Here is a 12,875-nt window from a genome sequence, read left to right as displayed (position 1 = left end):
CAAATGCGGTGTGATGCGGTTATTGCGTTTGGGTCCCGTAATGAGACTTGCAGCTGAGTTAAGGCCCTGATAACTGATTCTTTATTTTAAAGTGGATTTTTGTTTTTAAATGTACTTGGTATTTTATGTATATTTGTTGCCTTTTGTTGAAGTTTTTATTGATGTCTACAATAGCTGAAATAAAACTACTGTGTAACAAAAATGCTGATAACTGTATTGGGTGGCTGACACAATGATATTCGTGATAAGCACTATTCACAGAGAATAAGCAGGGTGCTCCAAGTGGCACACAGCGCAGTGCAAGTGAAGTGAATATTTCACAAGAATGAAGGATTAAAAGGTTAATGTTTTGGCTGAGTAATGACTTCTATTTTTGTGAAATTTGAACACCTAATAGCTGCTCCTTTAGTGTCAGTAGTGCAAATCGGTCCAAGACATGATTAGTCTGTTTGAATCCCTTTTGGTTAAATTATACTGGGGTCTTTCTAAGGACTTTGGCAGTAGCAACCTAGCGGAAAAATCAGGTGACCACTGTCGGTGATTTAGGAGATTAAATGTTGATTGATACTGCTTATTGTAATCTTCATCTGGAAACTCAAAAGTGCCTCTAGGTGGCATCATGCAGCTCCACGTTCTGCTCCAGAAGTGACTAGCAGGACTACCTATATGCACTACCCATCTGCACTGATGTCTGTTCCATTCCATGCTTGAAGACGTGGATCTGGACCTTGCTCCTCATCTTTGCTGAGTATCTTTTGCTCCAGAAAGGTTTTTTTCCAGCATGCGAGGGACAACATATCCCGTCCCAAATCAACTGGGTTTAAACTCTAGGAACTGTCACAAGCAAATGTCTGACAGATCTCCACGAGATACATCTGGGGTCAGAACACGATTGCAGGGCCTACAATGACTTTTCTCCGATGAGGCCATACGGGGCTTCCAAGCGAAACTCGACATCACCAAACATTGGAATCCTCTGTTCCATGACTGGTGGAAGCCGAAACGAAGGTCTAGTTCCCGAAGTCGATCATGCAGCAGGTCCTTCTCACGGTCAAAATCTTCGAGTAAGTCTAAGAAAAAGAATAAGAAATCAAAGTGTGAATCAGATGATTCCTGCCATTTCAGGGCTCCAAAGAGGGCAGGAGGGCCTCAACACGCATTCTAGTCAAATAGAAGTCTTTAGGGAGGTCATGCTGCAAATATTTGGCTCTATCTGTGTCTTTTGAACCCACGTCGGGTTCTGCACCGGCTTCAGTGCCAACTTCGGTCTGATGGCAGTCTGTGGAACAGCTCCTTTCTCATCGACCCCCAACGGTGCTGGAAGAGGAGCCAATACGTATAGTGGTCTCCGACCCCAGGCTGGCTTTGAATCACCCTTGACTGAGTCTGCACCTGATCCTATGCAGTCATAGCCTTTAACAATCCCTCAGACTCTGATTCCTTTCCCCTACCATCCTGTAGAGCAGATTTCAGTAATGACTACGATGAAGGGCGAGGTGGGCTGCTGAGGCCCTTGACTTCCAGCTACACGCAATTGAGGTCAAATTAACATCTTGACAGATATTCTTCCGCCTGGCCAGTCACCTACTTAGGCATTTGGGCAAAGCTATGTCCCCCCCACCACCCCCTTTCCCCCTAGTTAATTGATCAAAAGCTCTTTGTCGCAGACCGGAGATCTGTTTTTTCTCTCACAACACCAAACGCCTGAGAGCTTGGTCGGCCAGGCATCCACCAGCAGAGTCGACCCTGAATCCATTCTCATGGCTCCTCCTGACCATGAGTCTAAGCGCATAAAAACTTTGGGCAAAGGCATGTTTTTGTTTTTTTTTGCCTAGCCAGCCTTGCTTTGTTCTCCATTAAATCCAGCTGCTTTCTAGGTGCTACAGTCACCGCTTATGGGATGCAGTTGGTCACATCCGGTCGGTAGTTCCAGAGAAACTATAGGCGTTTTCGGCCAAAGCCATATAGGACGCCTGGGGTACACAAACATTTGTGATACAGTTTGACCTCTGCACAACTGAATACTTGTGTCCCACAGTGGGCACAAGTGTGGTGCTTCGGCCCCATGCCTGGATGAGGTCTATGGGTTTCTCTGGCATCTTTAGTGGACATGTCATTTGATAGGGCCCGTCTCTTCGGTGAAAATGCAGACTCTGCCCTTGAGGTGTCCTTAAGAGTCGAGCCAAAGGGCATTCCCTGCGCCTGTCTGCTGGTGCTAGACCATTTCCGCAGCAGTTTCTCCCCTTTTCTGTCTGTGCTAGGAGTTTTCAGTACTGCCAACACCAGGCCCTGCTGCCAGTACACCAGGATATCGAGCTATTTTGTGGCAGAGGCCATGGCACCCAGAGACAAAGTCTAAGGAATCTGGGACAGTGTGCAGCCCAGTCCCCCATCCCTCCGGCAACTACAACTGAAAACACCCACCCTGTAGGAGGCAGGGTCATACATTTCCTTCCTGGGTGGTAAGACCTACTTCAGATGGATAGGTCATCCATCTGGTCAAGTGGGGCTATGCCCTCCCATTTAGTTCTACTCCTTATTCATCATCACGATTGACAGAGGAACATTTGTCTGTTTTTCAATAGAATGTTCTGGCCCTTTTGGCCAAAGAAGCTTTAGAGAGAGTTCCAGTCTCGCAGGTCGCGGTGTGTTACTCCAGCTATTTCCTTGTTCCGGTGTAGATTTTCCGGTGTAGATTTCTGTCCTCAACGCCTTCTTGCGGAAGGACAAATTTAAGATGCTCACACTAGCCCAGGACTCGACTACATTGAAATTGGGAAACTGGATATTAGCATTTGACCTACAGGACCCGTATTTCCATATTCCCGTCCTGCAGGCCCACAGGCGTTAATTGTGGTTCACAGTGGGCCAGGACATTTTAAATTTTCGTTGCTCCCCTTCGGCCTTGCCAGTGCCTTTCGGGTGTTCATGAAAGTGATGGCATTGGCCACAGTGCATTTTTGACAGATAGGTGTACAAGCCTTTCCATATCTCAATGACTGGATGTTGACAGTGAACTTGCTCAAGGCAGTTGTAGCCCACCACCAGATGATGGCAAACCTCCTAACATCTTTGGGTTTCACTATCAACATGCCAAAGTCACATCTGACTCCTTCGTAGACTATTTCTTTCATCGGAGCTATCCTGTGTCTTCTACTCCTGGAGCAGAGAGTCCAGGGCTTTGGGCTATGATCCTGATGATCTCACATAGGTTTGCGTTATGGTTGCTGGTACTCCTGGCATCCTGCGTCCTGCTAGTCCAACATGCCAGATGTCACATGTGGGCTCTGCAGTAGGACCTGGGTACATAGCCGGGGAAACATGTCGGATTACATCCAGATTTCCCATCTGCAAAATATATTCAGTGATGGCTCATAGGCTCTGATTGCACCAGTGGCTGATCCTTCTCTTTACTCCACTAACTGACTGGTAAAATATATGCATCACTATTGGGTTTTGAAGGCGATCTGAATGAGGTGGAGATCAGTAGGCTCTTGTCTCTAGTGGAAACTCTCCTCTGTTTCAATATCTTGTAGTTTAATGTAATCTGCTTGGTGTTGAAGGCCTTCCTACAACTATCAAGATGAGGCTCATAGAGCTATTAACTGACAACACCATCTCCATGTGATACTGTAACAAGCAGCGTGAAGTGTGGTCTTGAGACCTGCACCTCTGAAAGGGGCTGACTCGACAGGCCTTTTTTCTGTTGGTGAACCACTTGAAGGTATCTCTAAACACTGGAGCTGAAAAACTCAGTTGCATATGCCTAGTGAATCACTAATGGCAGCTATACCCATAGGTGGTTCCAGGTTGTTTCCAGCAATGGGTAGACACTGGCTCCATCTTTTCAAAACTGCCAAAAATGTGCAATGTCTACTCTGGATTCTGGTACGCCTTTCTGCAGCTACCCCTCTTGGCTCAATCTCAGAAGAAGATCAAGACAAACAGGGCCCAAGGCATCCTCATGGCTTCAGATTGTGGCAGGAGGGTGTGGTATCCAGAACGTATGGGCATGAGTCCTCTGATCAGGTTGCCGAGATTGAGCTTCCGTTGATTACCCTCCAGAGGTTGTTGATGTGATTTTGGAAGCCAGGTGTCAATTATCAAACCAGTGTACACTAGGTACTGAGACATGTTTGTGGCATGGTGCAATAACAGATTAACCTGCTATAAGCTGCCTGAAATAATATTTTCTTTTTTTGTTGGCCCAGCAAGGACTTGCATTGGGCACTCTTAGAGGATATCTGTTGACTCTTTTGGCTTCTTTAAGGTTGCCGGATCAGCCTTCCTTGTTTAAATGAACTTTTGTAATGAGATTTCTTTACGGTTAATAGCACATTTCCACAAAGCCTTTTGTGATGCCCACATTCGGACTTGAATTTGGTTCTCACTTTCCTAATGTGTGACCCATTTAACCCAATGAATAGCTGTCCACTATGTCCCATGACAGTTGTCGCATCTAGTCAGCCTGTCTCGTGAATAAGCTGCAGGCCCTTTTGGGCCTCCCACCAAGGCAAGCAGCTGAGTACTCTGGCTGCATTCTTGCCGAAGGTGGCAACACCTTTCGACGATGGTCATGTTATCTCACTTCTGCTTTATTTGTCCTGCCTCACCACTTGAAAGAAAATGAGAGGCTGTATTGTTTGGACCCCAAGAGAGCCCATCGTGTGGATGATCAGCTCTTTGTGGGCTTCTCTGGAATGAAGAAGGGCGAGGAACTTCAGAAAACAGCCATGTCTAATTGAATATTCCGTTGCATCAAAAACTGCCATACTTTAGCTAAGAAGCAGCCACCTGAACAATTGTGGGCTCATTCCACTTTAGCCAGTGCTGCTACTGCTGCGCTAGCATGCGGAGTGCCTGTTCTCGATAGCTGTCAAGCTGCCTCGCGGGCATCAATGCACACTTTTTACAAAGCACTAGTGACTTGCCAGTCAGGCCGGATGAGCATTTAGCCTGTTCGGTTCTGCAGGACTTTCCACAGATCCTACTATGAGGAAGGTGCTGCTTTGGTGTCTATTAACAAGTTGAAAAATCTGTAGTTAGAACTACTCATTAGAAGAACAAGTTACCTAACTTCAGAAATGCTCTTTCTGTAAGATACTCTTAACTGTTGATTCCTCACCAACCCCCCCTCGATCTGTGTCAAGCCTTTAAAAGCAACTTACATCAGCAGCCTCTGTTTTTTTTTTTTTGTACCCCTGTTCATCACTTTCCAAAATATGTCTGTGCGGAGGCACACAACACCACGTACTGCGTTTGAGTTTCCTAATGCAGTCTGACGCCTAGCTTATGATAAGCTATTACTTGTTAGTAAATTATATTTTTCTACTTTGCAGGTATGCCATAAAGGACCTGTTAAACCATGCCTTTTTTCAAGAAGAGACTGGAGTTCGGGTTGAGTTAGCAGAGGAAGATGACGGAGAGAAAATTTCCATCAAGCTCTGGTTACGCATTGAAGACATTAAGAAGCTTAAAGGAAAATACAAGGACAATGAAGCAATAGAGTTCTCCTTTGACCTAGAGAGAGATGTGCCAGAGGATGTTGCCCTGGAGATGGTGAGTGTCACTGTGAGAAATATTTTATCGATCTGAAGATGTGTGGTGTGCACATACTGATGGGGGAATGTTTTCTTTTACAGCTTATTTTCACAGTTTGAACAAATGTCTGTCCGGAGGGCTGGCAGGCAATACATTTAGTGAATTACATTGTTAGAGCATCTATATATTAACTAAATAAAACAATTAAAATCCTAATGTAATAAAAAAAACAAATATGTAACTAAAATGCACATACTTGTTAATCCCCCCCCCCTCCTCTCTGAAACAGAACTGTGCATCTTACCCATAGAGTGTTTTTCATAAAAAAAGCTTTGCATCATCCCTGGTTATTTACTCCTTGCAATGCTAGATGGCCTGAAGGTTAAGTGGGAGAGTTTGGTGGGAGAGCTGGACAAAGCCGATTGGAGTGATGCATGCATGCATGCATGTCTCCTCGGATCCTGGCAATATCCTCTAGACTCGTCACACACAATGGAGGTATCTCCATCTATCCTGTTTATCGCCACATCGCTTATGGAGGGCCGGCATACGTAGTTCTCCCGCCTGCCCTAGGTGTCACGATATAACGGGGGACATCTTCCACATGGTTTGCTGTGCCCGGTGATTCACACCTATTGGTCTACTATTCTTGGGACCCTCTGTGCGGTGGTCGGGGTTGCCAACGAGTGGAAGCCCTTCATTGCACTGCTGAATATTATGGAGGATGTTGGAGGGCCCCTGGCGAGGGGGGGGTTGGGGGGGTGGTATAGATCTTTAATTGGTCTAGGCACAATCATAGCAAGATACGAATTAGCATGCAACAGTACATCCCTCACAGCCCGTGCTGTGACAGCCTGGGCACAAGGCTTGGACTGATATGGCATATTGGAAGAAGCAACATCTGAGGGGAGGGACAGCCCTCAGCGGTACATTAAAATATGGAGGAAATGGCGGGACTAATATGGTCTGGTTGGTTTAGGTAATGTATAGGTGCCATATTGCTTATCCCGGAAACAGTGTGGTTGTGCGGCTTTGGGGGTATGACTTCACACTAGACTATTGCTCATCTTTTTGTACACCGAACAGAATCTTTGTTTGTGATAACTTACTGTTGAAAACAATAAAATCATTCTATTAAAAAGTACGATTATGTTAGTGTTAACACAAAAAGCAGCGAGTACATCGTACTACTGCAGAAAGGTCTTTCAAACAGCAAAGAATCATGTGCTTGTAATTTTCATAAAGTACACTGGATTCTTATTATAGGACATGTGTTTGACTTTTACATTGTTTATTTTGCTATGGCTATGCCTTACAGACATGTATGCCGTTCACTTATAACCTCTACTCATGGACATTGTAGCCTGAACTCCTCTTCCATGGGCTAGCCTTCATGCTGCAAAGGTTGGCATTCTTCTGACCGAGCATGCGGTACCCTTAGCAGGCTTGGTGGTGCACAGGGATTTCAATGGGTGGAAATACTGGCTTCCACATTCTTGCTTGTCACACTTTACTAGAAGAAACAGCCTGCCAACTAATGGATAGACTGCTCAAAGTCCTGATGGGACTGTTCAACATGTACTTAATACAGTCTGCATGCTCAACTGACACATTGTGATAGAAGTGGAGTAATGAGGAGCAGGCAATTAAGGTGTAGCTTTATGAGAATGACTGCCAAAGATATTGAATTCAGAACAAATGTAATAGTAAAGCTGTCCTCACTTGCCTAACTGTTCCCATACAGACTGAATTCTATGACAACTTAGGAAGTCAAGTCACCTACTGGTGAAATCGCTGTGCAGCTATCAAGTTTCAGGGCATATATTTCATAAGGGTGGTTAAAGCACTCTTAGGAACAAAGGCAATTTCTGATACTTTTACTGCAGATTCCTCAACTTTTGAATCTCCCTAACTGCAGTTGCCCCCACGTGTTGATAGTTGGTTTTCATCTGACTTCAGAGTGCCCTCATCACAGAGCCATAAAAAGGCGCCACACCTATGAACTGACTTTTGTTCGGAGTCCTTCGACATGCATTCGATGCTCTTCTCCCAAACTCAGTCAGTGCTTCACCGACCTCCAAAAATAGTGAAAGTGTGCTAGGCACGTTTCCCATAAAGATTAGGACCTTCAAGACATGGTGTCTTAATCCAGTCATGATTCATATTAATGGGACAGATCCTCCCTCATACATCTGAAGGCCATCGAGAGTAGGAAACAAAGGTCCTGGTCCCACTCTTGATCTCTGGTCTTGGGTAAGTCTAAGATAAAGTCTGTTGACAATTCTTGACTGACACACAAGAAGTTCAGATCAGAATCCAACCCCTGCCCCAACCCCAGGGAGGAATGGTGAAGTCACATTTTGTGTCATTTAAAAGATTTTGATCGTCTTGCAGAATTGGAGCCCATGGGCCCCTTGTTTCTCAGGCCATCAGTGCCTCTGAGCATGTGTCTTCTGTCCCCACTGATCCGCCAGGACTTCCACTTGGACTTATGCTTGTGGACTCCTCTAACCACCTACAGAAGGCCATGTTTTTGTCGACTGTGCCAACTCCTGCGTACCCTCCAGGTATGCTAATCTCCAGTCCAAAGCAGAGTTCAGCTGAATCTCGCCCAATGTTTTGTTGTGATATGATTAATCTAGTGGAGGACTTTCAGACGGTGCCTCTTCTCCAATATCTTCAGTGTCTTGAGGCCTTTTTAGGCGTGACTCAGATGCACATGAATGTCAGGATGCACCACATAACTGAGACAGTGAGCAAGGGACTAGCAATTTGCAGCTCCTTCACTTAACAGATGATGATCTTTATTTGCACCTCAAAATGTAAGTGGCCTTGCTACCTTGCCAGGGACTGAATTAAATTCCCTACTGGGGTTCTCTACCAAGAAGGGTGACTCCCTTGCTGTAGTAGTACTCTGGGCAAAAGAGGTGTTGACTGGCAGTTGCCCGCAGTGGAAGCGAAGGCTAATCTGCTTAATGATTTTTTTCAGGATGGACTTTCATCTTTAGAGTTTTTGCTACCCTTCATTGAGGTCTTTACAGACCCTTTGGCTGCTGCATGGGCAAAGTTCTGCTCAACTCTGTTGGGAAGTCATCCTGCTGCTACGTGCCCACAGGTCTGCTGCGTTTGACCCGATCTTTTTGACTGTGGACCCATTGCTGAAACGCAGTTTTGTAATGCATGCTTTGGTCATCAAAGTAAACATACATGCCTTTTCTGCTAATCCACCTGATAGTCTAAACGCATTGATGTACTTGGCAAGTGTGTATTCTCCATTGCCAGTTTGGCTTTGTGGTCTTTTTCTTTTTTTGGAGGGCTATGTATTTGTTTTTTATTTTTTTGTTGCTTTTTCAGGGCTTTATGATCTTTTAATGCGCTCTGTTGTACAAATACAATCTGATAGAGACTTGTAGCTGCAGGTTCCTTACCTTTGAATTTCCCCAAGCGTCAGACTAGACCTGGAATATTTTTTGTGAGCAGTACACCTTCGTGTCATTAAGTGGCGTCGATAGACTCCACATGTCATAGGCCAAGCCGAAAGCCTACATAGGCGCCACCTGGGTGCGCTGATGTCGGGTTTTTTCCTTTCTGCCCCAGCCAGTGCTGATCCTGAAAAAGCTACCCCAGTCACTATTTGACTAGATCTTTTTGATATTTTGTTCACTGTTATTGAGTATTTTTCTCCTGGTGTGTAAGGAGATGTCATCTAAAAGAAGATTCAAGCAGTGCGGCGCCTGTCACCGGCTGTCTGTGACAGACTTGCAACTTGTCTGCCTGTGGTGTTCGCAGCGCAACCATAACCCTTAGTCATGCTCAGATTGCCGTGCCTTGAACCTGAAGGCTTTCAGGGAACGGACCCTGAAACTCATGGCGCCCCGGCATGCAACTCCGCATAAATCGAGAGGAAGGTCCCTGGAGCGCTTGTGGAGTTCAAGGTCGTTCAAGTCCTTCGGACTCTTGGGTAAGGCGAGGTGCAGGAAGAAGTCGAAGGTATCTTTGACTTTTCGTCAGCCGATGAGACAAGGGAGAAGTATCGTCATTCAAGGCTTGGCTCGCTGTAGAGCCTTGGCTAACTCTGCGCCTCCCTGACTCTCCGGGAGCCGGAGTGACCCACACGCAACTAAAGGAATTCTATGAAGTCATTGGGACAGACCCCTCTGGGCTTGGGCCCAGCGGCGTCTGAAGGGGTCCCATCTGGTTCCGCACTGGCGACTCCGGCCCCAGCTGCAGTCGGGCCCCATGGATCCATTTCTTGATCTGGCTCAGCGCCAGTCGTGCCATCTCAACCTTCCTTGAATCCCACCAGCAGCACGTCTCTTTTCTGATCCCCGACTATTGACACAGAGCCAGAGGGGCGTCGCTCGATGCCGGCAGGAACTTTGCTTCCTAGATCGGAGCCTGAGTCCTATTCCTTTGAGGTAGTACTCTGGGGGGGTCGCTAGACCCTACAGAATACCAGCCCGATGAGGAAGTCCCTAACTTGGACTGGTATGAGGAACTGGGTGAAGTCAGTTGACTGGATACTTCTCCCGATACCAGTATGCTTTCTCCCCCTACCTTGGCTACAGAGGAGGGAGTTTCATATTCAATGGTGGTGCAGAGGGCAGCTGAGGTCCTTGACCTTCTGGTGCCCTCTGTGGCAGTCAAGACTAACTTCTTGACAGAGGTGCTACGACCAGGAGTCTCCACATCCGAACCGCTACTCACTTTCAACGAAGCCCTCATTGACATTCTTTTGGGCACCCAATCCAAACCCAGCACAGGGTCTCCTGTGAATAGAACGATCGCCCACCGCCACCACCCAGCTCCAGGGGAGCTAAACTTCCTCACCCTACCGCGGAGAGCATAATGGTACAAACCTCAACTTCTCAAAGCGTATTCCCTGCCGCTCCCCTGGACAGGGAATCTGAGAGACTGAACTCTTTGGGGAAGATGTTTTCTTCAGCTAGGGGGCGCCAAACAAGATGGCCGCACGCGAGTGAGGCTCTTGTAGCTCGGGCCATAATCCGCTGTTAATCCTAGCCATCCTCGCAATATAACATGGCACAAGTGGGCATATGAGTGCAGTTGACGCGGGGCAGAAGTCTGGTGTACAGAAAACGCGCACTGCTCACCCCGGAGTGTTCTTTTCTGGGAGGCGGAGGCGCGGCCCTACGGAACATCATGGCGGCTAGGCGGACGGAGTGAGCCAACCGAGGCGGCCCGGAGAGGCAGTCATTTCTGGGCTAAGCTGCTGGCGGAAAAGAGAAGCCTCTGAAGGTGCACAGCGGAGGGGCTGTCTCCTTTCACCCCCCCCCCCCCCCCCCCTGCTGCGGCTCGTGAGCGGCGTCCGCTGGGCCTGGACCCACCGCGAAGAGTGCCTGCGGCCTGACTGGGGCCGATGGGCTGGCAGCCGCGGTACGCGTGAGCTGCAGAGCGCTGTCCCGTGAGTGCTGTGAAGAGAATCCCGCGGTAAGAGCGCTGGGTACAGGCGGAGGCACGCTCGAGGTCGAGTGAGCAGCGGGTGGCGTGGGCTGGGACGCGAGGCCCTGTCCGTGCTGCCCGCTCCTCGCTGAAGGCTGAGGCGGCTCTCTAGCTCGGCGAGAGCGAGGCGGCGGCGGTGGCTGGAGGAGGGAGCTGCGGCCGCCCGCCGCACTGAAGAATAAGCGCTGGCATCTGGGCTGCAGGGAGGCACTGCCGGTGGGGCCCCGAAGCTGCTGAGATTACTGGATTGGCCCCAAACAAGTGGGGAAAATTAAGAGGCCTGAAAGTGAGCTGTGCATCCAGAGCGGAGTGACGGGGGCGGCCTGTGGAGCACGGGGATGAGTTGCTTGCAACACTGCCATATGCCTGGGATACCGACCTCGTAGGGACTGCCTGCATAAGATAGCGCCCATCCTCAGCCCAGATACCAATAAAGAAGACGCAGGCCGGGAGAGGCTACTCAGCGCGAGGAGGGTGAGGATGGGTGGATGAGTGGTGGGGGCTGAAGAGTACGCTGATCACCCTGTGCTGCCTCGGAGGGGAGTGATCGAATGCATTAATAGCTTCATAGGGGGCCCCCCCACGCCGCTGTGTCCGTCCGCTACTTTCTTCTTGCGCTCTGCTCATTCTTCCACCTTCCTGAAAGGCCACAATGGGGAAATCGGACGGTAGGCAGGCGAAGCTTTCCTTTGATTCCCGCAAGATGTCTCGTTCTCAACCAGGTCCGGACGAAGCGCCTGTTGAGACCCCCGCCCCGTCCACAGCGGAATTGAAAGACTCGCTTTTGGTCATGCAGGAGAATTTGACGGCGATTGCCTCCAAGATGGACACCATGTTGGCCAGGATGGAGGGGCTGAAGTGCAGGGTGGATAAGCACGAGGATCGCCTTACAGAGGCAGAGAGGAGAATATCCGACCTCGAAGATGCATCCAATGCCGCCTCCGCTCGCGCCCTCGAAATGGACAAAGTGTTGAAGGTGGTAGCTGCCAAAAACGAGGAGTTGGAATCGCGCTCCCGGAGGAATAACCTCAGCATTTTGGGTGTGCCGGAGTCCACGGCTACCGGGAAGATGGAGGGAGTATGTGGAACGCCTGCTCATCGCTTTGTTCGGCAGAGAGAAATTTTCGGAGATATTCGTGGTGGAGAGAGCGCATCGGTCGTTGGCAGGGCGCCCTCCACCCGGGGCTCCCCCACGGCCCATAATAGCTAAAGTGTTGAATTACCGGGATCGCGATGTAGTCCTCCGACTGTCCAGAGAAAAAGGCCGTCTCACGCACGAGGGAGCTGAAATCTCCATTTATCCGGACTTCACAATGACTGTGCAAGAGCAGAGGCGCAAGTTTATGCAGGTCAAGAAGAAGCTGCAGCAGCTTAACATCCCGTACGCCATGCTTTTCCCGGCGCACCTGAGGGTGGCATCACAGGGTAAGATGCACTTCTTCACCAATCCGCAACAGGCACAAGACTTCATCAAGACTTTGCCTAAGTTGCCTGAGCACCGCCGGTCTCCAGTGCAACAAAAAGGAAATGAGGGAGGCGCTTCAGATAGTGGTGATAGGAACTATAGGCAAGAGACGCTAGTCAGTGCCCTGCGGATGGCCCTGTAAGACTCAGCTGTCTACTGCACCCTGATCCAACCCTTTTGAACTGAAGTGACCAGAACTCCGAAATGAGTCCATTGCAATGCCACAATGGTCATCTGATACTATGCCCGAGCACCCTCGCACCTGCGAGGAGCACTTAGTCGCCCCCTTTCCGCTGCTCATTAGGTGATCCCTGTTGTTTGAATCTGAAAATCTGAAATATCATAGTAGAACTGTCTGTTCAGTGTCCCTGGATGGGACCGGGCTATGGGGAATTGTTAGGGAAGG

General features: G+C 48.6%; 1 protein-coding gene across 10 annotated transcripts in view; it reads left to right on the top strand.

Annotated features, from left to right (window-relative positions):
• WNK1 (WNK lysine deficient protein kinase 1) overlaps window positions 1-12,875 on the top strand; it is a 1,135,119-nt gene that overhangs the window by 518,739 nt on the left and 603,505 nt on the right. For all 10 annotated transcript variants that reach the window (XM_085652258.1, XM_085652261.1, XM_085652257.1 and 7 more), the window contains one exon: window positions 5,340-5,559. In XM_085652258.1, the coding sequence (XP_085508384.1) occupies window positions 5,340-5,559 (220 nt within the window). The remainder of the gene's footprint in view (window positions 1-5,339; window positions 5,560-12,875) is intronic.

Source organism: Triturus cristatus, chromosome 4_1 (genome assembly GCF_964204655.1).
Source record: "Triturus cristatus chromosome 4_1, aTriCri1.1, whole genome shotgun sequence".
Taxonomy (NCBI): domain Eukaryota; kingdom Metazoa; phylum Chordata; class Amphibia; order Caudata; family Salamandridae; genus Triturus; species Triturus cristatus.
This window is presented reverse-complemented; position numbering and strand designations above follow the sequence as displayed.